This window comes from Macrotis lagotis, chromosome 4 (genome assembly GCF_037893015.1).
Source record: "Macrotis lagotis isolate mMagLag1 chromosome 4, bilby.v1.9.chrom.fasta, whole genome shotgun sequence".
Lineage (NCBI taxonomy): Eukaryota > Metazoa > Chordata > Mammalia > Peramelemorphia > Peramelidae > Macrotis > Macrotis lagotis.
Window position 1 is genome coordinate 94,700,312 of NC_133661.1, and position 24,141 is coordinate 94,724,452.

Here is a 24,141-nt window from a genome sequence, read left to right on the forward strand (position 1 = left end):
GATTCCTCCATCCCGTCAGAGCAACCTGTTCACTTTAGCTATGGGCATCTCAATGTGTTGTCCCATGTCCGGTGCCTGAGAGCTCCTTAATTACCCAAACTCTGTCTCCGTAGGTCTTGTTAATTACCGTCCCCTGCCTGGGAGGACCTTGTTACTGGCTCGTGGAGCCTCTCTAAAGAGGCCCCAGCAACACATGGAAATTAAAGATGCTTTTCTTTTAGCACCTGTCAACTGCTGTAAATTGAGAAATTTTCACATCAGTTTATTGGACTTACAGCAGTTTTTGTGGGTTTTTTTTCTCATTTTCTTTCTTTCAGTAAAATAACTTAACTTTTTTGTTAGAGGTTTCTGTTTTGTTTCCTTTCGGTTTTGAAGAATATAGATTATCAATCTGTATTATAGTCAGCAGGGTAGAATGGCTTGTCGTCTGCAAATTAAACCACAGGGAAATATAGCACTTAATGAAGAGTTATTATAATGAGTATTGGGATGATAAAGAATAAAAGTTTCAAGTAGTGTCCAGGGAGTTTATGCATAAAAGTTCCCTGTTACAGTAAAGGGAACTAATACTAAATATCTAAGGTCTTATTCATCTTACATTGACTTCATGTTGTAAATCCCTGGGTACTAATACATTAATGGATTTTAAAAGCATTGGCTACAAATTTTCACAAGTGTTAGAAACTGCTCATAAGTAAAAAAAAATCATTCTTAGGACTGGACGGTGAGAGAATGGTAATTATTAGCTTTCACAATTAAACTATGTATTTTCAAACTTAGAACAAAGTAGATTTAAACAACCTTTCACATGATGTTATAGATACACCACTTTATGATAACAGTTTACCTGTTTCTTAGTCATATGACAATATTTTAAATATTTGAAACTTAACCCTGTTTATGTGTGAATCATGGATACATTCTAGGTTACCAATTCATATTGCCATCCAAAAAGCATATTTTAGACCTCAGTTTTAAGAAAGAATACCTAACAAGTTGCTTTGACTCTAAAAAGGAAGAAAATATCAGCTTGATATATGGAAATATAAGTTATTAAAGGGACAAGTATGATTTTTTTCCTTGTCCTCTATACTACTATGAATAAAGGATTATTAATCAGCCCACATTAGCTAATTAGAAGCTGGAATTAATCTTTGTAAATTGCAAAGTGAACTAACTATATGTCCAAGTAACACCAATCCTGTTGGGCGCAATGTTAGAATGTCAGCTACTGTGATGATATTAAAGAGTATTGACAAAATAATATCATCCTAAGAGAGTAAAGTTTTTGTGATTCAGAAATATATAAAAACTACTTAACTACATTTAAGCAGGTATACACTCTCTTCAGATCAGAAATAGTAGCCATGTTCCCAAAGCAAAATTCTCTAGGTAAATCATTTCCCTGAAATTCTACCGTTTTAAGGAATGGTACATTCCTTTCACTGCACGGATTAGTTCCTCTCCATTCTGTCTCAGACCACTTTATTTGAAAAAAAAATTTTTTTAATTGATGGCTTCCATTAACATCACATTTCTGAAGAAATCCTAGTCCTTCCTTTTTTTTCAGGAAGCCATTTCATGAAACAAAGTTTAAAGAAAGGAAAAAAAATAAGAATAATTTGTGTGATATTCTGTAGCCACAGTCCTACATTCAAGGCAGTATGTGCATTTTCTCAATGCTTCTGTAGGACCATGCTTGGTTTCAGCTAAGTTTATATATATTACATATTATTTCAATTTACATTGTACCTTAAATTCTTCCATGATAACACAGAGCCTCAAAAACTGAAGAACAAATTTTTTTTGTTTTTGTTTTTTTTACAAGTCAGTGGGGTTGTGACTTACCCAAGGTTGCACAGCTAAGTAATTATTAAGTGTCTGAGATCAAATTTAAACTCAGGTCCTCCTGATTCTAGGGCTCTATTCACTATGCCATCTAGCTGCTCCTAAGAACAAAATTTTTAATAAGATGTTGCTATGCTAAATACTCATAACCTCTCTTCTACATGGACCAAAAGCATTAAAAATAAAAAAAAAATCTTGCAGAAATCAAAATCATGTAGAACTGAGTTATATGTCATCCTTGCTACCTAGTTATTAGAGTTTTACTGAGGATGCTTCTTAGTGAATCTCTATTCTAATAGTTTTATTTTAGTATAAAAAGCATTATTTAATCACATACAAGAATGTTTAGGACATTAAATATAAAAGAGTGGTAGGGTAAGGGCTTGTCTTAGTATTATTTCTATCTGAAAGCCGCTGAAAGAGATGAGAACAAGTTGATAATAATTAAGGTTTGCAAAGTGCTTTAATTTGATAACAACAAATCTGTGAAGTAGATGTGATTATTATCTCCATTTTACAAGTGAGATAACTGAAGCTGGCCATGCAGCTAATAAATATCTGAGTGGGATTTGAACAGAAAGGAACAGAAAATAAAAAAAAAATAATATACTGAACTGATAATGCACCCTAGATCTTAGGCCAGATTTCAAAAGACTTAGGGAAAAGATAGGATTGTTCTACTGACTAAAAATGTACAGGGTAGGTTAGCCCAAGAATGAAAGACTCAAAAATGAAATTTGGAAATAATTTTCCAAGAGAAATAATAATGAGGAGGAGGAAAAGGAAATTGTTCAAAGAGACCCGTGCAAATCCGGAAGAAAGTCAATCATACACATGTATAAGCAAAGGCGGTAATAATAGAAGAGTGACAGAAAATGCTAAGAATTTTAGTAGCACTAAAGCTTAGCATGAGCTGAAGATAACAAGGAATGCCAAAAGTGGCAATGACAAAGGGTTTTTGAAGGAGCTGGTATTCCAAGGGAACAGTTAGAAGAGGGTTGGTGCAGCAGCTTAGGATAGATGGAATGGTAAGAGAAAATAGAAAGTATATATACTCACATTTTATTTTCTAGTAATATTTTCCTTGAAAGAAAAGAATTTTTTTTTTGTAGTGAAAAGGACAAAAACAATGGCTGAGAGTTGTAATTCAAGAGAAGGGGGAGGGCAGGTATTGGTACTATTGAGTTTGAGTTCAAGAAACTAGACTCTGATTCACTTCAGGCCAAGGTATTTAAAAAACTGGAAGATCCGAATGCTGAGCTATTGTCAGTGATCTTTTAAAAAATCATGTAGATTGGGGAAGGTATTACAATGCATGAAAGATAAAAATTTTGAGTTTTCAAAATAGGGAAGAGAATAGAACCTGCAAACTGTAATTCAGTACATTTAACCTGAATTCTAGCTGAAATTAAAAAAAAAACTTTAAAAAAATTATTTAGTAGTGAACTTCTAGAAAATGAAGGACCTGTCACCAAAAGACTTTGAATTTGAAAACAGATCGTGCCAGAATAATTTTTTTCTGATATTTATTAATCTGGTCAGAGTAATTATCATGTATGAGGTTTATCTACATTGCAGCAGAATATTTGAGTCTCTCATTCTAACCTTGCAGACAAGATGGATAAAAAGAAGCTAAAAGTGTAGTTGGTTTGATTTGAAAGTATGGGAGTATAAGGCAGGAATTTTTTTTTAGCTCAGTTCTCCATCTATAATATGCTAACCTCACATCTAAAAAGAATGCTGAAACAGGCTGTCATAGAGCAGTCCAAGAAGAAAATACAATGAGTCATTTTCCAGCCTAGGTCAACATAAATCTTTGGGTCCTGGTGCCATTGAAGCCAAGAAGGTATTGACTCAGACTTTAAGCCAAATGAAGCTAAGTATTAGAACTAGAGCAAGAAGCAATAATGAATCTAAAAGAGGACAGATCTGACTTGGCAAGGAGAAACAACCAATTGTTGCTCTGACTCTTCAGCTCTTCATAGACCTAGTATGGTCTGAGGAAGAGCCCTGCAAGAAGGGACACCTGACCTGGGTTTGAGGCTGAGTATTTTCTCAGTGATCAGGAGTAGAAATGAGTATGGTTCTTACTCTTGAGCCAGATCTTGGATTTTTGCCTTCAACCCAGGCTGAGGTTTGCAGCTGAGTAAACATGGAGAAATACTCAGACCAAGGATGAACCTGTAATTCTATCACTCTGAACCTACATAATATTGCAGCTAACTGAAAGGGGCAGGGACAAACCTACAGTGGTGTTGCCCAGACTCAAACCCTGGTCAAAAGAGCTTGCAAAAGCTTAAACCAAGAAGACTTGAGTCAAAAAATGATACTGACTTGAGCAAACTTTAAGTCTACAGGTCATGGGCCTGAGATGCCTATGAGAACTTTGAAGAAGAAAACACTGAATTCTTGAAGAAAACAGCAATGAGAACTCAGAAAATTCAAATCCGAACCAAACAATTCTTATATATTCTTTCCAGAGGTATACAGAACTGAACCATAACATGAAGTCCAAGTTCAGGAAGAGAATATTAAGATTGAGTAGTATAAAAAGATCCACCCTAAAGCCTAAAGAATTATTATGGCGACAAAGACATTCAAGATATACTTGGAAGAAGAATCACTCCCAGAAATATATAAAGTCACAGAAAAAAGTACAGCTTAGTCACAAGGTCAGTTAGAATTCTTAGAAGAAATTTGAAGCAAGAATTTTAAAAAGAGTCGAGGTACAAAGTATTAACAAATTGAATATAGCAATATACCACAAAGATGATATTCTGTGAGCATATTAGATATATACTAGGAATGTGTAGGATTGGTTCAATACTTAGTAAACTTGGTAAAACAAATTACAAACGACAAAAGTATTGTTCATCCTTCAGTTTTGAAGAGGACCAGTGACATCATTGGGTGATGTCTTGACTCAAGCATGAATTGGATTTAAGTGAGGCACAGTTGCACAAAGTCACCAGCCTCACTTTCTCTTCCAGAGTCATCCAAGTCCAGTGGCAAGACAAACATCAAGAAGACTGGCGCTGGCTTGGGATGCAGTGGATGACCTTGGCATCTTCGAGGTCTGACCAAACTCGAAGTGCTCCACGACGCCTGCTTCAACCACCTTTATGGCCTATGAAACAAATTGTTCTCATCCAACCATTTGGCCGAGGGAAGTCTTCTCATGCTTGGGGTAGACATCTCCCTAACTCACTGACAGGTTTGAAACCTGTTAGTTACCCTCAACCTGGTTTAACCCATCTGCCAAGGAGGTTTTACCAGGGTGTGGTCACTGGACCTACTACAGCTTCTTGGAGCCACAGGTGAGAGTTGGGTGAGGGGTAGATCTCAAAGTTGGATGAGCAACCTTGAAAAAGGCTCAGTAAGCCTCCACATTGAAAGTGCTAAGCTTCCCCCAAAATCCCATTACTGTATTATAAGATGCAGAAAGCTTTTGTCCAAACACATAGTCTTATGATATTCCTACTAAAAACATGGAATGGACCTCTATTTTATATAATTAAGAACTATAGATCTGAAACCAAGAGTCAACATTACATATGAAATGGAAACTTAACAAAAGAAGTAAAGTGAGGATCTCCACCATCACCACTATGAATTGAAATAGTTAGAAATAGTAACTAAAGCAATGAAAAAAAATTGAGGGGAAAAATAAGCACAGAGGAAAGAGTAAGCCCTTTTGGAAGTAAGATGGTTTACTTCTAGAGAAATATAGAGAAGCAGCTAAAAATTAACTGAACAATAACTTCAAAGTTAGTAAGATATAAGAGAAATGCATATGAATTCTTAGCATTTTTGTATAATACCAACAAAACCCAACAGGAAGATACAGTCAGTGAAATGCAAAAATATGCATTTAAAGTACAGAGCATACAAATTTTATGGGATTTCACCTTTCAAGACAGACAAGAACTATATAAATTCAAATCTAAAATATTCTTTATATAAAGACCTAAGTAATTGGAGAAATAATAATTATTTGTGGCTAGAATGAATCAGCATAATAAAAATGGAAATACTATTCTAAATAAATTTACTTACTAATGAAATTACTGAAAAATATTACAAAGTTTAGAGAAAGAAAAGATAATTAAATTTAACTGGAGGAGTAAAAAAAAAAAAATTTCAAGGGAAATAATGACAAGAAAAATGGGAAGGAAAGGAACTTAGCAGTAACAGTTATCAAACTATACTGCAGATAATTAATCACCAGAATGACTTGATACTGCTTAAGAAATAGACTGGTCCATCCATTCTGGAAAGTAACTTGGAACTATGCACAAAAGTTTCTAAATCCAACAGTGGGCCTAATGCCCCATTGCAAGTAGAAAATGACTCATGTACAAAAATATTTAGAGACTCTTTTCTTAATAGCAAAGACTTGAAAAGTAAGGGGTGCTCATCAACTGGGGATTGACTCAACAAATTATGATGTGCATATATATATATGTGTATATATATACATATATGTATGTATGTATTATACAACAATACTTATGTCCTGTAAGAAATAATCCAATGATTAATTTTAGGGAAACCTAAAAGATTTGTAAGCTGATGCAAAGTGAAGTAAGAGAATAATTTGTGTACTAAAAAGCATTGTGAAAACAATTAACTTTGACTAATTCTTATGAATATGATCATTGATTCAGGAGGACTGATGATGAATGGTAATGGACTCAAGATGCAGAATGAGATGGAGAGAATGTTAGTTTTGCTTGCCTATTCATATTTATTACAAAAGTTTTGTTCCTTTTTTTTCCCCTCTGGGGTGGAGAAATTGTGGGAGAAAGAAAGTAGATTTTTGTTCACTGAAAATTTTTTTTAAAAAGATGTCTAGATCCAAAGAGTTTGCATTAATAATTCTTTAATATTTCCATAGTCACTTGATAGGAGGTCTATAATAGAATGAATCAAAAATTTGTCCCTGTTCTGGTACAATTTTTTTCTTTTTATCAATGATTTGGGTGAAAATTAGATACTAGGTTTTTCAAATTTATCCCCTTGATGATGCTGTAGGGGCCAGGCTAGAAGCAGGTCTGGTGGTTTGGAGGACAGTGCTTTTCCCAAGTCCTTTAGTTATCTCCATCAGGGTTCAGTGGAAGACTAGTTCTGGTGGTATTAGTTTCTCTTGTCTAGCACTACTATCTCCATCCCTTATTTTTTTCTAGTTTTAACTGAAAGATGCCTGATCTTGTTTTCCTTAGCTTTTTAAATTCAGAGGTTTGCCTTTTTAGTAATAGTTTAGGATTTTTGACAAGGATAATTATCCTGGAATGATATTTCAAGCTACTAAGAGATATTTGCTCTATGTGCTAATTAAGTATATTTTATTTTAACTGCATATTTGTGCTTTCCTCTCCTCTTCTCTCCACCAAAACTGCCCACCTACTTAAAACATTCTGAAGTCTTTTCAAACATTTGAATGCTATTTTACTGGCATTCAAATCTAGTTCAGTTTGTCTTAAAAATGTGTTTTTTTTAAGTCATGTTCATATACTTTTCAAAGAAACTTTGTTTTTGATCTGTGTTCCTTTTTTCATAATTTACATTCAGCTAAAGTCTTCGAATTCTACAAAAATAGTTGACTTAGAAAGATAGACAAGAATAAAGATTACTGTGCTATCCTGTGTATCTTTCCTCTTGTGCTACTGCTTGTTTATTTTGAAGATAGTTCCTAAAATTTGAACTATTATTTTGTGTGAAAAAGATATGGCTCTTTGTACTTTTGAAACATCAGTCATTATAACTTTTTTCATGATAAAGGTAAGTTCTTAATAAACAAAGTAATATTGAACTAATATATACTTTCTGCTGCAGTTTGTTTTCACCTGTTCAGTGTTCCTTCCAATGATTCCTTCCTATAAGTAGTCAATTATTGATTACACTGACATAGACTGTAATATAGCAAAAGATTGCTGAATGATCACTACATAGGCAGTGGTCAACACTTTAATTCTGAGAGAATTTAATTTTTAAAATGAATTTGTTGAATTGGCGAAAGTGTAAAAATAGGTACAAGACTTTTAATTGATTAGGGCTATATTGGTGCTGTGACTCATTTGGAGAAGTATGTTATTTCTTAGTGATAAAGATTGAGATTGATAATGAATTCTATATTTAGCATTTTGAAAATATTTTATGTAATTTAAAGAAATCTAACAAAATAGAATGTTTCACCTCAACATTGCTTCATTCAACATTTAGTGTCAGTCACTATGGTAGGCAGTAGAGATTTAGAAACAAAAATTTAAAAAACATTAAAGGGAGTTTAAATTCACAAAATGAATGAATCATCCATATCATCTTTATAATCATTGCAGAATAATAGAATTAGAACCTGAAATTAAGTCTTGAATTTACTACTTAGACCTTCTATATCCTTGGGGGAAACATTTAAAACACTTTGGGGCTTATTTTCTTTATATGTAAAACTAAAGGGTTTTACCTCTTAAAATCCTTCAAGCTTTAAATCCTCTATCCTATTATCATTATAAAAAAAAGAAATAAACTAGTATACTTTTAATAAGCATTCACACCTGGTCATTGATCTTTGAAGATATTGTTCAAAGTACCTGCTCTCTAATAATTTTTTAAAAGATAAATTACATTGACATAGAGAAACAAACTATCCATGACACAGGCAACTGGGTGGAGCAGTGGATACAGTACTGGACCCAGAGTCAGGAAGTCTCATCAGCCTGAGTTCAAATGGGACCTTAGACACTTAAGGTGAGGGAAGCACTTTGTGATTCAGTTTTTGTTATTCAGTTGTTGGCCTCTTTGTGATCTCATTTGGTGTTTTCTTTAAAGGTACTCTGGAGTGGTTTATCATTTCCTTGTCCAGCTCATAGTACAGATTCTGTTCTGTGCTTTCTTCTTTTTTTAGAATTATTTCACTTGTTGACCTCATTAACTCTTAGGTTTCAACTATCATCTCTGTGCAAATAATTCTCAGATTTATTTGTCTACTCCTAACTTCTCACCTCCAGGCTTTAATTTCCAACTGCCTGCTGGACATTTTGATCTGGATGTCTTCTAGATAGCTTAAAATTAACATATCCAATTCTGTGTTTATTATCTTTACATACCAGTCTCCTGCCATTGAGTTAAGGTGAGATAATGCCATTCCATTGAGCAACATCTTCCTGTTATCTAGGCCTCTTGGGAAGTAGAAAAATGTCATTCTATCATATTTCAGTCTCTTGATTAGTCTTCAAGATCTTAGGGAAGAAGAAAAAATATCATTCCATTACCCATTATTCTCCTGCCTTTCCATCATTCCATCGTGCTTGGTCCCCATCTTGCTTCCAGATCTTTCTTGGGAAGAGAGAAAACAAAATGTGACTTCCAGTGTGCTAGGGAAGAGAAGCACCATTGCATCTATTCTTCAGCCTGGTCTCCAGCTTGGAGGAATGGGAAGTAACATTGTTACTTCAGTTTCCTGCACTTTTTCCCCTTACCTGAAATACATAAAGGCCTTGAGAGAACTATAATCTGAGACCAATCCTCCATGAACAATTAAAACCTACCTCAACTTCCTGATTAACAAAATACCCTCTGATGTTTCCCTTTCCCATCCTAGTGATTCTGAACGCTCTGTCTTCATTTGGTCCTGTTGCTTTGTCCCCTTTCCTTCACTAGTGTCTTATTCTAGAACTACCGCCTCTTCTATTTTGTCTTATGGAATGTCTGCCGCATAGGCAACAAATTTGCTTTAATCTTAAATCTTTTCCTTTCCCATTCCTTCTGTCCTCTGGCTGTCTTTGGAATATTGGCTACCTTCTAATGAGACAATGGCCTTAGCCTCCCAGTGCACTGGCTGTACCTTCCCTTCCCCTAAACTCACTGGACAAGATGGAGAAGTTAGTCTTTGTTCGCCATTGTCACTCCCTCCCAGTGACTTCTTTGAGGCTCACTTGATCCAAAGATACTGCCTGTTTTCCTCATAGTTACTTGCCTTTTTTTCCCCTCAAAGAGTTCATGTCCTGACTCACAGTCTTTCCTCCTCTTGTTCTCTTTCTAGGGGATTTCAACATACATGTTGATAATCTTCAAATAAATTCCCAGTTTTTCAGCTTAATCATTTCATAACCTACCTCTCCAGTCTACCGTAGCCAAACACAAAGATGGGTCATACACCTGGTTATCATTTTACTGAGCGACATATTAGGATTTTCTTCCCCTGTTCTCCATACTTTAATGTCCCATATTCAGTCTGGATACATAGATGGCCTTATTAATCTCCTAGGCATCTCATATCCATTCCCTTCTCTCCACTCAAACAGTCACAAGTTTAGGATCTCATCACGGAGCCCCAAGATTATTTTAATAATGGCCTAAATTATCTTTTTGCTTCTAGGTGCTGCTCTTTCTAATACATTTTCCAAACAGCTTTCAGAATAACCTTCCTAAGTTGTGAATGTGCCTCCCTGCTCAAACACCTTCAGTGCCCTTTTGCATCTTGGATTAAATATAAAACAACTTCAGGAACTCTGACTCTACCCTACCTTCCCAGGTTTCTTTCATATTACTTCTTTTCATATGTTTTGTATTTCAGTCAAATGGGACTGTTAGCAATTCACCTTCCTCCACAGTGACTTTTCATGGCTTGTCATCATTCCTGGAGTGCATTTCTTGCTTAAATTCAGTTTTTTTGGTCTCTTCATTTAAGGTGATCCTCAGGGATCACCTCCCTTAAAAGACCTTCCAAATAATACCACTTTTTACTTTCTCCTCAGATTGCTTTTTGTTTACTTCTCTGAGACCATGGTATATCTCCCATGAGCATAAAATATCTACTTGAGACCAAGAACTACTTAGGCTTTATATTTGTTTCCCTATCACCTCATGTAGTGCATTGTATTTGATAAATGTTCATAAATTACACTGATGAATTCATTCTTAATGTATTTAATTGTATCACCAGGTATTTGGCATTAAAAGGGATCTAGGAGAACTTAAAAATGATGACTGACATAACCTTTAAGGTTTGCAAAGTATTTTTTTGTACTTTATTTTTTCAATTACATGTAAAAACAATTTTCTGCATACATTTTTGTTAAGATTTTTTGAGTTCCACATTTTTCTCCCTCCTTTTGTTCCCCTCCCCCTGCTCTAAGAGAAAGTATTTTACATTCATCTTTTAATTTCATACTAACTGCTCTGGGAGGTAGTTGTTAATATCCCCATTCTATACATAAAAAAATTAAGGCTGAGAAAAAGCAAACCAGAATCACAGTTTGAGATATGATTCAAATCCAAATCTTGCGAACTTCAAGACCAGCACCAATGCATTATCATAGTACAACCTCTGTAGTATTGTTGGCAATGATTGACTTCATTGGAAACTTTGAAGAACCACGTCTCCTATTTGTAGAAGGAATAGAAGAACCTTCTGTTCATCCTAGTCCCTCCTAATGTGGATGACAAATTCATAGCTCATCTTTTAGAAACTTTTGAAAAATAAGTTAAAATAGGAGTGTCTTCAATTCCTCCTTCCCCCTTCAACCTTCTTCTTTCCTGGGTGTTATTGTCCTGTTCAAATCTCACTTGTATACAATTGTTTGCATGTTGTCTTTCTGTTAGATTGGGAGCTCCTTGACAGCAGGGATGATCTTTGGCTTTTCTTTGTATCTCCAGGGCTTAGCTTGCTTGTGGCAAGGTCTGGTTGAATAGCTTACTGATTGGTCCCCCTGCCTCCAGGCTTCTCCCTCTCCAGTCCACCCCTCATTCAGTTTGCTTTTAAAACCCTTCCTAACCTAGTCTCCTCCCTCCCACTTCTCTGCTTCTGGCACTAGATTCCTCATCTCTCAACCATCTTACTGTCTCCACAGGTCCTCAGCTTGCCTCTCCTCAGCCCTGCCTCCTAAAGGTTTTCTGTAAGAAGTCTTTCTTGAATGATCTTCCTTTATTGATTATCTCCAGGTTATCTGATCTGTGTCTTGGTTTTCCTTTGCCTTGCAAAAAAAAAAAAAACAAAAAAAAAACCAATGGGATTAAATGACTTGCCCAGGTTTCACAACTAGGTAATTAAGTGTCTGAGACCAGATCCTCCTCACTCTAGGACCCGTGTTCTATCCATTGCACCACCTAACTGCCCCTGGTCTGTGTTTTGTTGATGCATCATCATATGCTTGTTGTACCTGTCACTAGACCATAGCTCCTTAATAGCAGAGATTGTGCATTTTATCTGTTTTTGTGTCTCCAGCCATTAGCATAGTGGGTGGTTAATAAATGCATTTTGCCTGAATGCCTATTCCTTTTTTGAGCTCATGAACTCAAATCTTTTACTGGGATTACTTTTTTTGGTTTGGTTTGTGTTTTATTACTGATGATTGTACTTCAGATTAATAACAGCTAGTAATAGAAAGTAATTTGAAATCATCTAATTTTAAGAGGAATAGAAACATTTCTGTATTTTTCCTTACATGTTATAATTGATTTTGGTGTTAACTTTGTTTATTTGGTGAACTGTATTTTGATATCTTTGGGTACTCAGTGTATCAGTACAGATTACAACCCAAACTATCATATCATCATTTTTGTACAAAAAATGCACCCCAAGTTTAACCCTTCAAGTTACAAAATTTATGAGCTTAATATTAAAGATTTCTTTCCACCTAACAAATGTTTATTAGTCGTTTATAAACACTTTTGTATTATGTACATTTACATTTTGCAAATGTATCTTTAACTTTTTTATCAATTCTTACACAGGAAGCTATGAACTACTTAATTTCTAACAGGTTTATAGCTATATTTGGTCCTTTAGGCAATTTTGAACTAATTAGTATATTGTATAGTAGACTACTAAATATAACAAACTTTTTTTAAAATCTAGTGCAATTGATGAATGGAATCTTTTAATGTAATTAAATATACTGATTAATAGACAGCTACCATATATTTTTATATCATTGTTTTTAAAAACCAAAATATTATAAAATTCATTCAAGATTGAAAAACATGCTCTATATTTTTCTTTTTTTTGTATTGAAAGCATGTCAAGATTTTGTATCTGGGGGTTATTTATAATGTGAATGAATAATTCTAGAGAATAGAAAATGATTAGGAAGCTTGACGTTGTAGTGGATAGAGTGCTGAACTTGGATTCAGCAAGACCTGAATTTGAATCCTGCCTCAGACACTGAGTGACTGATTCTGGGCAAATTATTTACAACTTTTCTTAGCCTTAGTTTCCACAACTAGAAAATAGGGATAAATAGCAGCTACCTCAGAGAAAGTTGTGATGATCAAGTGAGACAGTAGATGTAAAAGCACTATATACCTATTACCTGTTACTCTGACTTTTGTGTTTACATAAGGGCCACAGTTCTAGAGGTGGAGAAGACTTTGGAGATTGGTTGTATTTTATCTAAGGTGATATAATACAGCACCAACATTTTCAGAGAGTTTTTATTCTGGGGGGGATTTTCCCACAGTGTTCTTGAGCAAATTCTTTAATCCTCTAAACTTCACTGCTTCCTTTTCAGTTTCTTTTTATGTGTGGTCTTCCCCCAGATCTCCATTTCTTAATGTACGCAAGAGTTTCATAAATGCTTGTTGCCAATCTACCTACTCACTGTCCTGGAATTTTATTACTGAATGAATGCTTTCTGTTTTAAAGAAGAGACTATAAATAGTCTGATGGTCACCAGGTTTGGGCAACTATTGAACTGTTAACACTTAGATATTATTGGAAGAAGTAGTACAGACTTTCCAGTGAGAAAAATCCCTATTTTGATAGAGGCATAGAGAAATATCAAGGGAATATATTTTTTAGAAAGATTTTATTTTGAGTTTTACAATCCCCCCCATTCTTGCTTCCTCCCCCCCCCACCCCCCCAAAGGCATTTGGTTAGTCTTTACATTGTTTCCATGGTATACATTGTTGTCAGTTGATGACAGAGAAATCATATCCTTAAGGAAGAAAAATAAAGTATGAGACAGTAAAAATACATAATAAGATAATGTGTTTTTTTTTCTAATTTGAAGGTAATAGTCTTTGGTCTTTGTTCAAAGTTCATAATTCTTTGTCTGGATATAGATGCTATTCTCCATTGCAAATAGCCCCAAATTGTCCCTGGTTGTTGCACTGATGGAATGAGCAAGTCCATCAGGGTTGATTATCACCCCTATGTTGCTGTTAGGGTGTACAATGTGTTTCTGGTTCTGCTTATCTCGCTCAGCATCAGTTCATGCAAATCCTTCCAGGCTTCCCTGAATTCCCATCCCTCCTGGTTTCTAATAGAACAATAGTGTTCCATTACATACATATACCACAGTTTGTTAAGCCATTCCCCAATTGAAGGACATTTACTTAATTTCCAATTCTTTGCCACTACAAACAGGGATGCTATGAATATATTTGTACAAGTGATGTTTTTAAGGGGAATATTTTTAAATCTTTATCAAAATCACCATCAAATACAGAGCAAGTGATGGGTTAATACACACATTCATATAGATATGATTGCATTATCTTGAGTTTCTGAGGGAAAAAGACATCTTTGTAATAAGTAGAAACAAAGAATTTTTATGGTGGACTTTAGGCTTGAGTTTGAAAAATATTTTCCTTATGAAATTTATTATGACATTTCTTTCTTTTGGATTTTTCTTTTATTTTTCCAATTACATGTGAAGATAATTTCCAGATTCAGTTTTTGTGAGATTTTGTGTCCCATGTTTTCCTTCCTTCCTCCCCTCTTCCCCTGGCATTAAGTAATCATATGATATAGGTTAGACATATACAGCTAGGTTAAATATATTTCTGTATTAACATTTTTGAAAAAAAAAAGAATGTCATATCTTTCCAAGAGAGTTTAGTATACAGTAGGAATTAATACCTAAGAGATTTTTGATTGAGCTTTTATTTAATAGTATGTTTTCAGAAATCACAAGTTTTCTTCCCTTTCCCTAGTTGGAGTATTACTGAAAAATCTGTGTAAAGTTATCTTTTACATACAGTTGTATTGTAAATGTGTTATTTAAAAGACCTCAGAATTGAATTTTGATATATGAGATCATCATCTCTTAATTTACTTATGTGGCATGAATTTGATTTTTTGAAAAATTCTTTTTCATTCTATTCTTGAAATGCAGCTGTACCTTTTAACTGATTCAGCTTCAGAAAATTTATTTTCTAGATGGTTTAAAGAAACATTAATTGTCCCTAAGAATGAACCTAAATAAATTAAACAAATTGTTTTTAAATAAATTTTCCACAATATGACTACAACTCATCTTTGAAGATTTATTTCATGTTAATTCCCTTCACACTTCAAAATGTTAAAATAGTCTATTTGTTTTCCTTGAATTAGACATTTCATAGTAAATCTTTGAGCCTTCAGACAGGCTAATCTCCCATACCTGGAGTACAGTTCCCTCTTCATTCCCATGTCTTAGATTAGTTAGCTTCTTTAAAGGCTCAGTTTAGGTGGTACCTCCAGAGCAAAATTTTTTCCTGATTTTTTACCTCTTCAACTTCCCACAGTTTTCTGTCTCTTCATATTACCTTGCTTTTAGGTTATCTGTGTCCCTTTTGTATAGCTATCTTAACTCCACACTGCCAACAAAATGTAAAGATTGAGTAGATAAACTATTTGATCTTGGTTTGGGTACTTAGTAGCACTGTTTTGCATATGTCAGGACTAAAATGAAGAAACTGGAAAAATGGAAATAATTGTGTTTATTTGGAATTATACATAAAGAAGCTTAATTCTAGGACCTGGAGGAGGTAGATAGGGGAGTGGGAAGGAGGAGAGTGAGGAGTTATGAGGCCCTTGCCATGCCTCTTCATAAAAAACTCTAATGGAGTATTCTTTTTTTTTAGGTTTTTGCAAGGCAGATGGGGGTTAAGTGGCTTGCCGAAGGCCACACAGCTAGGTAATTATTAAGTGTCTGAGACCGGATTTGAACCCAGGTACTCCTGACTCCAGGGCTGGTGCTTTATCCACTGCACTACCTAGTCGCCCCATCTTATGGAGTATTCTAAATGAAGGTTTGTTGAAGAAGCTGCTGGGGCCCCCTTTTTTTAGTCCAGTTTCTTTTTTGCAATCTTTTTTTTGCTCTGCCATGAAGAACTCAGATATTAAATTTCTATGTTCTGTTGGCTCTGACCAAAATTGTCTTTCCATCTTTCTTTGAGAGCAAATCTCAAAGTTTGTCTTTTCTCTTGTTCTAGAAGCAAGCACATAACTCTTCAGATAGTTAAAGAATTTTTTTCTGCTAGCAAGAATAATTAGAAAATAAGACAAATGATCTTCTTTATTGGTCTTGCAAGAACAATGGGAATCAGTGAATTTCCTGGATGTTGTATTAATAGGAATTGGGTGAAGAACTTCTTTCAGAGTGTAGTTTTTGGGAAAAGAAAGAAATGAAATGGACTATAGCATGGGCTAGAGAACAGCAGTGGGAAGAGAAGATTGACATTAGAAGATGATGCTTCTTTACTCCCCCTTTTTTAGCAACATAGCAAACAGTTGCTGTTCAGTTGTTCAGTTGTGTCCAATTCTTTTTGACACCATGGACTATAGCAAAACAGACCTTTCTATTCTCCACTTTCTATCCTGAAGTCTGACCAATCTCATATTTGTTACTTCTGTTTGACACTATCTCATGCTCTCATTTTTGCCTTCAATGTTTCCCAATATCAAGGTCTTTTTCCAGTGAACCCTGTCTTCTCATTATGTGACCAAATTATTTAAGCTTAAACTTTAGTATTTGTTCTTCCAATGATAATTTCTTTTTTTAAATTTAGCAAATATTTATTGAAAATTTTATAAATTCTGTCAAACATAGCCAGTTAAGTATACAAATGCATTTCAGTAATACATATGAATGATTTAAGAATCATCTATTTAACTTGTCTCTATCACTTGTTCAGATAATTTTAAACATGATTAGAATGCAAATTGAAATGTCAAATAGTATAAATTATTTTTTAATTAGCTGCTTTAAAAACTCAGTACATAGTAGGGCCCCAAAATATTTGGGATACAATTTTTCATTTTTAAAAAGTTCATTATTAATAAAAGCAGCTTGTTCTTAGATCCAAAATAAGACTATTATAAATAAATATTTAGCGATAACTACTTTGAAGCTCGAGTACTTAGAGATTTATTTTGATATCAGCCAATGAATAACCTCTCTTTTTTTTACTCTCAAACTGAATGTTGCACTTTTATTATACTGAGTTTTCTTTGATATTAGAGGAAAAAATAGCAACATGAATAATGCTCCAAAAATAAACCAGTTTCTTTAAGTTTTGAATGATTTGACCTTCTTGTTATCCATGGGATTCTGGAAAATCTTGTGTAGTTCCACAATTCAAAAAGTGTCGATTTTCAGCTTTCCTTATAGTTCACTTCATTATTTGTACTCCATACATTATTTCTGGAAGAGCCAAAGCTTTGACTATACAAACTTATGTTGGCATGATGATGACTCTGCTTTTTAGTATTCTATACAGATTTACCCTAGCTTTCTTTCCAAGGCACAAGTGTCTTAATTTCATGGCTGTAGTAACTGTCTACTGTGATCTTTAAGCCCAAGAATATAAAATCTGACATTGCTTCCATTTCTACCTATATTTGCCAGAAAGTCATGGGACTACTTGCTATGATCTTAGTTTATTTAATTCTTTCACCCTCATCAAGAGGCTTCTTAATCTTTTTCACTTTTTGTCATCAGACAGGTATCTGTAGTTCTGGGATTGCTGATATTTCTTCAGGCAACCTTAATTCCAGATTTTGGTTCATCCAGTCTGGCGTTTCACATTATTACTTATTCCCCCCCCCTTCCCTCTCCCTCCATTCCCCATTATCTATCCCTTTCTTTTCATTTTTCTCTAGGGTAAGATAGATTTCTATATCCTATTAAGTGTGTATGTTATTTTTTTGAGCCATTTCTGATGAGAATGAAAGCTCATTCATTCCTCCTTGCCTTCTCCCATTCTATTCCATTGTAAAAGCTTTTTCTTGACTCTTACGTGAAATATGTTAGCTCCTTCTTCCTCTCCTTTCTCTTCTAGGACTTTAATTTATCACTTATTGATTCCATCTTTTTACTATATTATACCATTACATTCAGCTCCTTCCTGTGCCTTATCTATATATATTTCTTCTGTCTTAAAGCATGCGTTTCCATGTTTGGTTCTAAGATGATCTGGTACTCCACATTCTGTCATATTTTGTTGTGATCCATGTAGTCAGTGAAGTGGTAATAGATATTTTTCTGTAACTCTCCTGTTTTTTTCAACAATCCAGTGAATGTAGGCAATTTGGTCTCTTTCCTGTGCCTCTTTGAAAACCTGCCTGTACTTGGTCTATACATTGCTTAAACCTTTTTTTTTTTTTGCTGAATCTTAAGTATCACCTTACCGGCATGTAAAATGAGTGCAGTTGTTTGGTAATTTGAACATTCTTTGGCATTTGCCCCTTTTAGGATTTGGAATGTAAACTGATTTTGTTTTTCAATCCATTGGTAACTGTTGAATTTCCCAAATTTGATGGCATATTGAGCACTGTACTTTGTTTTAAATAGCTCAGCTGGAATTCTTTCACCTCCACTAGCCTTATTATTTAGCAATGGTTCCTAAGGCCCATTGAACTTCTCAGTCTCCAGGTTAATCTGACTCTAGATCAATAACCATACCATTGTGATTTTTGGTGATGTTAAGATCTTCCTTTTATAGTTCTGTATATTTTTGCCACTTCTTAATATGATTTACTTCTATTAAGTAATTTTTGTCTTTTATCACACACTCATGTTTGTGTGAAACATCTCCTTGATAGCTCTCATTTTGAAGAGACCTAGTCTTTCCCATTCTGTGGTTTTCTTCTATGCATTGCTTATTTAAGAAACCTTATTATTTTCTAAAATTCTGGTTCCATTGAGTAATATTTTTACCTTTTACTCTCTTGGTAAGGCCTCATCAAACAAACATTTTACTTTCTTGCTCTTCTTTTTCTTTGTTGCTATATGTTGCTGTCTCCTATACAGTATTGTAAATCTCTATTCATAGGTCTTCAGGCATTCTTATCTGCCAGATATAATCCCTTAAATCTATTAATCACTTCTACTTCATATTGATAAAGAATGTTATTTAGGTAACATCTATATGATCTGATGGCTTCCCTATTTTCTTCAATTTAAGTCTGACTTCTACAAAAAGCTCTTGATCTGAGCCACAGTCAGCCTCCCCCCCACCCAGTCTTGTTTTAAGAACTTTTTTCCCCTTTGGCTGCAACAAAAGAATGATTTTGATGATGTCCACATATAGAGTAACTATCTGAGTTGTTGAAAAGGAGTGTTTCCTCTCACCAGTGAGTTATCTTGACAAAATTACTAGTCTCTTGTCACATTTCATTTTTGTATTTCAAGTCAAACTTGCCCATTATCCCAATTATTTTTTAATTTCCTACTTTAACATTCTAATCTTCTACTCTGAATGTGACTTCTTTTTAAAATTTTTTTTTATTTTGCAAGGCAATGGGTAAAGGGACTTGCCCAAGGTCACACAACTAGGTAAGCATTGTGTCTGAGGTCAGAGCCACCCCTTTTTGTGGTATTTCTTCCTTTTTTTTTTTTTGGATAAGAAATGAGTTTTTTTTAACCTGTACAAATTCATTATTTCAGCAACAATTTTTTTTATTTTTTTTGGCTTTTCTTGATTTATTTTATATTATTACAATAATCCTGTTGTGAGAGTAAATGTAAGCCCTCCTCCCCCCAAAAAAAGATGAGAAACCTCAGTAATAGTGAGAGGAAAAAAAAGTCTTTCAGTTCATATTCAGATTCCAATGTCTGTCTCTGTCATGAAGTTGTCTTCTTTATCATAAGTCCACCAAAGAAGTTGCTTCAATATTTATCCCACAGTTGCTATTACTAGCTGTAATTTCCTCCACTCTTCTATTTTCTCTCCTTTAATCCTGTCTCTGTTCAAAAGTGTGTATCTGAGTACCCTCTCCCATGATCTTCCTTCCCTTCTATTACTTATTCCCCCCCCCCCTTCCCTCTCCCTCCATTCCCCATTATCTATCCCTTTCTTTTCATTTTTCTCTAGGGTAAGATAGATTTCTATACCCTATTAAGTGTGTATGTTATTTTTTTGAGCCATTTCTGATGAGAATGAAAGCTCATTCATTCCTCCTTGCCTTCTCCCATTCTATTCCATTGTAAAAGCTTTTTCTTGACTCTTACGTGAAATATGTTAGCTCCTTCTTCCTCTCCTTTCTCTTCCAGGACTTTAATTTATCACTTATTGATTCCATCTTTTTACTATATTATACCATTACATTCAGCTCCTTCCTGTGCCTTATCTATATATATTTCTTCTAACATCTCTTATAAATGAGGAGGTTCATATGAGTTATCAATATCTTCTTCCCATGCAGGAATACAAACAGATCAGTATCATTAAGTTCCTCATAGTTAGTCCTTCTCGTCTGTCCTCTCTGTCATTCACCTGAGTCCTGTACTTGGAGATCAAACTTTCTGTTCAGCTTTGGTTGTTTCAGTAGGAAAGTTTGAAAGTCCCCTGTTTCATTGAAAGGCCATGTTTTCCCCTGAAAGAGGATGTTCAGTTTTGCTGGGTAGTTGATTCTCGGTTGTAAACCAAGATCTTTTGCCTTCTGGAATATCTTATTTCAACCCCTATGAGCCCTTAATGTAGATGCTGCCAGATCCTATGTAATCCTGACTATGGAGTCTCGGTAGTTGAATTGTTTGTTTCTGGCAGCCTTTTAGAATTTTCTCTTTGACTTGGAAGTTTTGGAATTTGGCTATAATATTCCTGTAAGTTTTTCTTTTGGGATCTCTTTCAGGAGGTGATAGGTGAATTCCCTCAATTTCTATTTTACCCCACTGCTTCTAGGATCTCAGGGCAATTTTTCTGTATTATTTCTTAAAAAATGAATTCTAGGTGCTTTTCTTGGTCATGACTTTTAGGTAGCACAATAATTTTAAAATTATCTCTCCTTGATCTGCTTTCAAGGTCAGTTATTTTTCCAGTGAGCTATTTCACATTTTCTTCTAATTTGGGGTTTTTGGGGGGCATAGTTTTATTTCTTCCTGATTTCTCAAAGTCATTGGCTTCTTTTAGTCCCATTCTTCATTTGAAGAGTTATTTTCTTTACCAGCTAGCCAATTCTGCTTTTTAAGGCATAATTCTACTTCTTTGCCTTTTGTGTTGCTTTTTCCATTTGGCCTAAATTGGTTTTTAACATATTATTTTCTTCAATATTTTTTGGCATATCTTCAAAGCTTTTGATTTGGCTTTCATGATTTTTTGCATAGCTCTCATTCCTCCTACCAATTTTTTCTCTACCTCCCTTAATTGCTTTCCAAGGTCTTTTTTGAGCTAATCCACAGCCTGAGCCTATTTCTCTTGGAGGTTTTGGGTACAGAAGTTTGATTTTGTCATCCTCTGAATCTTCCATGGGACCACATTAATTTTCTATGGTCAGATTCTTCTTTTTCTTTTGTTTGCTCATTTCTTCAGCCTATGATTGATTCACCACACTTACAAGGCTTTGAGGTTTTTTGGGGGGACAACCCACAGGGACTTTAATTCCTCCAAGGTTTTATGAGAGGCTCTGAGCCCAGACTGCAACCTGGATTTGGGAATGGGCAAACAGCAGAGTCCTGACCCAGGGAGAGCAGAAAGAGACCTCTGTAGTCTCCCCTGATACTCTTACCATCTGTGGGCTGCACTCTGGAGGTACAGACTGACTTCCCCATTCCTGCTACAGGTTCTCACTGCAGGGCTGCTCGGAGGCCAGAGCTCACTCCACCCTCACTCTGATGTGGCAGAATTCTCTCACCACCCCCTTCAAGCTATTCCCGGTGATCCTGGGGCCAGGAGGTCTGGAAACCACCCCCTCTGTGTCCCAGGTACCCCCAAGATCTAGCCACCAGGCCCAGTGGCTTTTTCAACTCCTGTCCTGGTGAAGTAGATCTTTCCTGCAGAACTTCTAAGTTGTCTTGGACTGAGAAATTGTATCAGTCTTTCTGTGGGTTCTGCCCCTCTAAATTTTGGCTAGAGTTGTAATTTGATGATTTTTTTGGGGGGGAACAAGTTTCTAGGAATTCCTGCCTTAGTGGCTACCATCCTGGCTCCACCCTCTTGGTGTTATTTCTTTTTTTTTTTTTTTAGGGGTTTTGGTTTTTTTGCAAGGCAAATGGGGTTAAGTGGCTTGCCCAAGGCCACACAGCTAGGTAATTATTGTACACAGCTAGGTAATTATTGTGTCTAAGGCTGCATTTGAACTCAAGTACTCCTGACTCCAGGGCTGGTGCTTTATCCACTGCACCACCTAGCTGCCCCTCAATGTCACTTTTTGAGATTATTTCACAGTACTGCTTTTCTAATTCTTTTATTGACTGTGAGGGCTACTCCGTTCTTCTAAGTGGTTCTTGTCCCACAGTAGTATATGTAATAATTACCTGAATTTAATTCACCCATTCTTGTCTTTTGAAGTTCACTGACACCCAAGATATTGATGTTTAACCTCTCCATCTCCTGTTTGACATTGGTTCAGAGATCTTTCTTAGTTCTCATGCAGTATTGATCTTTACAAGCTTCAGACTTTGCTTTCCTCATAAGATATATGTAGTTGAGCTTTCTTTTGTCTTTGTTCCAGCCACTTCATTAGTACTAGAGCTACTTGTAGTTGTCCTTTACTCTTCCCTTGTAGTAATTGGATACCTTTCCAGAGGGTTCATCTTCTGTTGTCATCTGTCTTTTAATTTTAATATTGCTCATAGGATTTTCTTGACCAAGATACTGGAGTGATTTGCCATTTCCTTTTGTCATCTTTTGTCAGAACTCTTCACTTTGACCTGTTCTTCTTGGGTCCTGCACAGTATAGCTGCTAGTTTTTCATTGAGCTACAACAATCCCTTCTGTCATGACAAGACAGTGATTATATATATAGGAGGACATAGCCAGCAGGCTGTTGTTGTAAAATCAAATACTTATGTAGTATAAAGAGTGTTAAATAAGCCAAAGAATATTAATAACTGGCAGTTGGATTTATGGGGAATTAAATTCAGAAGGAGTGAAAATTACCATATTTCCCCATGTATAAGATGCTCTCATATATAGGACACACCTTAATTTTGGGGCCTGAAATTTGAAAAAAAAAGTATTACATAAAGGTACTGAACTCAGATTTTATTCATCAACTTCTCATCACCATCAAAACTTCCATCCATGAGCTCGTCCTTATCTGTGTTTGATGATGAATCGCTGTCTCAGGAGAGACTCTGACTGCTCTCCTGCCTGTGCTCTGGACTGGGTTGACCACAAGTACTCCCTGGTCAAGTCTGGTGCATGAGTCTGTTTCATGCACCTGAAGCACAAATTGTGTTCTTTTTTGAAATCAGTCACTTCTTTTTTCATCAGCATTTTTTTTTTTTTTTGCCTCATACTTAACCATCTTTGTGAACACAGGAATTCCAATGACTCTTTGCTCTTCAGGCCATGTCTTCAGTTACTTTTCTAACTCAGGTCACTTGACTGGCTTGCCTCTTATGGCCTTCTTCTACCATGATATTTCTTCTCAGAGCCAGTCTCAGATTGTTTTCTCAGTTGGAGGAGGACCCAACTTAGGTTCAGCAGCACAATTTCCATTCACTTTTGCAAACTAGAGCACTTTGAACTTGAATTTAGCACTAGACGAAAAACTTTTCTGAGCCATTTCTGGACAGAATGTGGCAAAATGTAACCTAATATAACTGTAACAAATGTGAAATAATAAGTGCAAAGACAACAAATATGAAAAAAAAATGGGAAATGCAAGTAGAAAATCTATAACCACTGTATAAGTTGCTCCCAGTTTTTAGACCCCAAAATTTTCAAAATAGGGTGCATCTTATACATGGGGAAATATGGTATATACAGGATTGATAAAGGGAGAACCAGTCTTAAGAGACAATGAAGTGACCAGATAGATACTTATTGAGATGGGGTATGTGAGGAAGAATGGAGAATGAATGTGGACTTGGCATTCCAATATCATAACAACTCTGTTTGGGAGCAGGAAGGGGAAGGATCCCAGGAAGCATTGGGACCTATAAAACCATGAAGAGGAAAGGAAATAGGGACAGAACTTCTTAGTGTTTCCAGATAGGAAGGGAAAGGTGGTTTTTGTTTTTTTGTTCTTTTTTGGCCACTGTGCTGGGAGAGGGGTCAGGGTAACATTCCTATGAGATCATTTGAATGGAAGTAGGATGTATTGCCTATGATTCAAAATAAAGGAGTGCTTGTAATGA

At 35.3% G+C, this 24,141-nt stretch overlaps 1 protein-coding gene across 3 annotated transcripts in view; it reads left to right on the top strand.

The window, feature by feature from the left end:
* Positions 1 to 24,141, top strand: part of RAB11FIP2 (RAB11 family interacting protein 2) — an 88,716-nt gene that overhangs the window by 20,902 nt on the left and 43,673 nt on the right. For 2 of the 3 annotated variants that reach the window (XM_074233556.1, XM_074233557.1), the window contains exon 4: positions 4,839 to 5,165. The exons of the other annotated variant lie outside the window; for it this stretch is intronic. In XM_074233556.1, the coding sequence (XP_074089657.1) occupies positions 4,839 to 5,165 (327 nt within the window). The remainder of the gene's footprint in view (positions 1 to 4,838; positions 5,166 to 24,141) is intronic. 3 annotated transcript variants of the gene reach the window in all.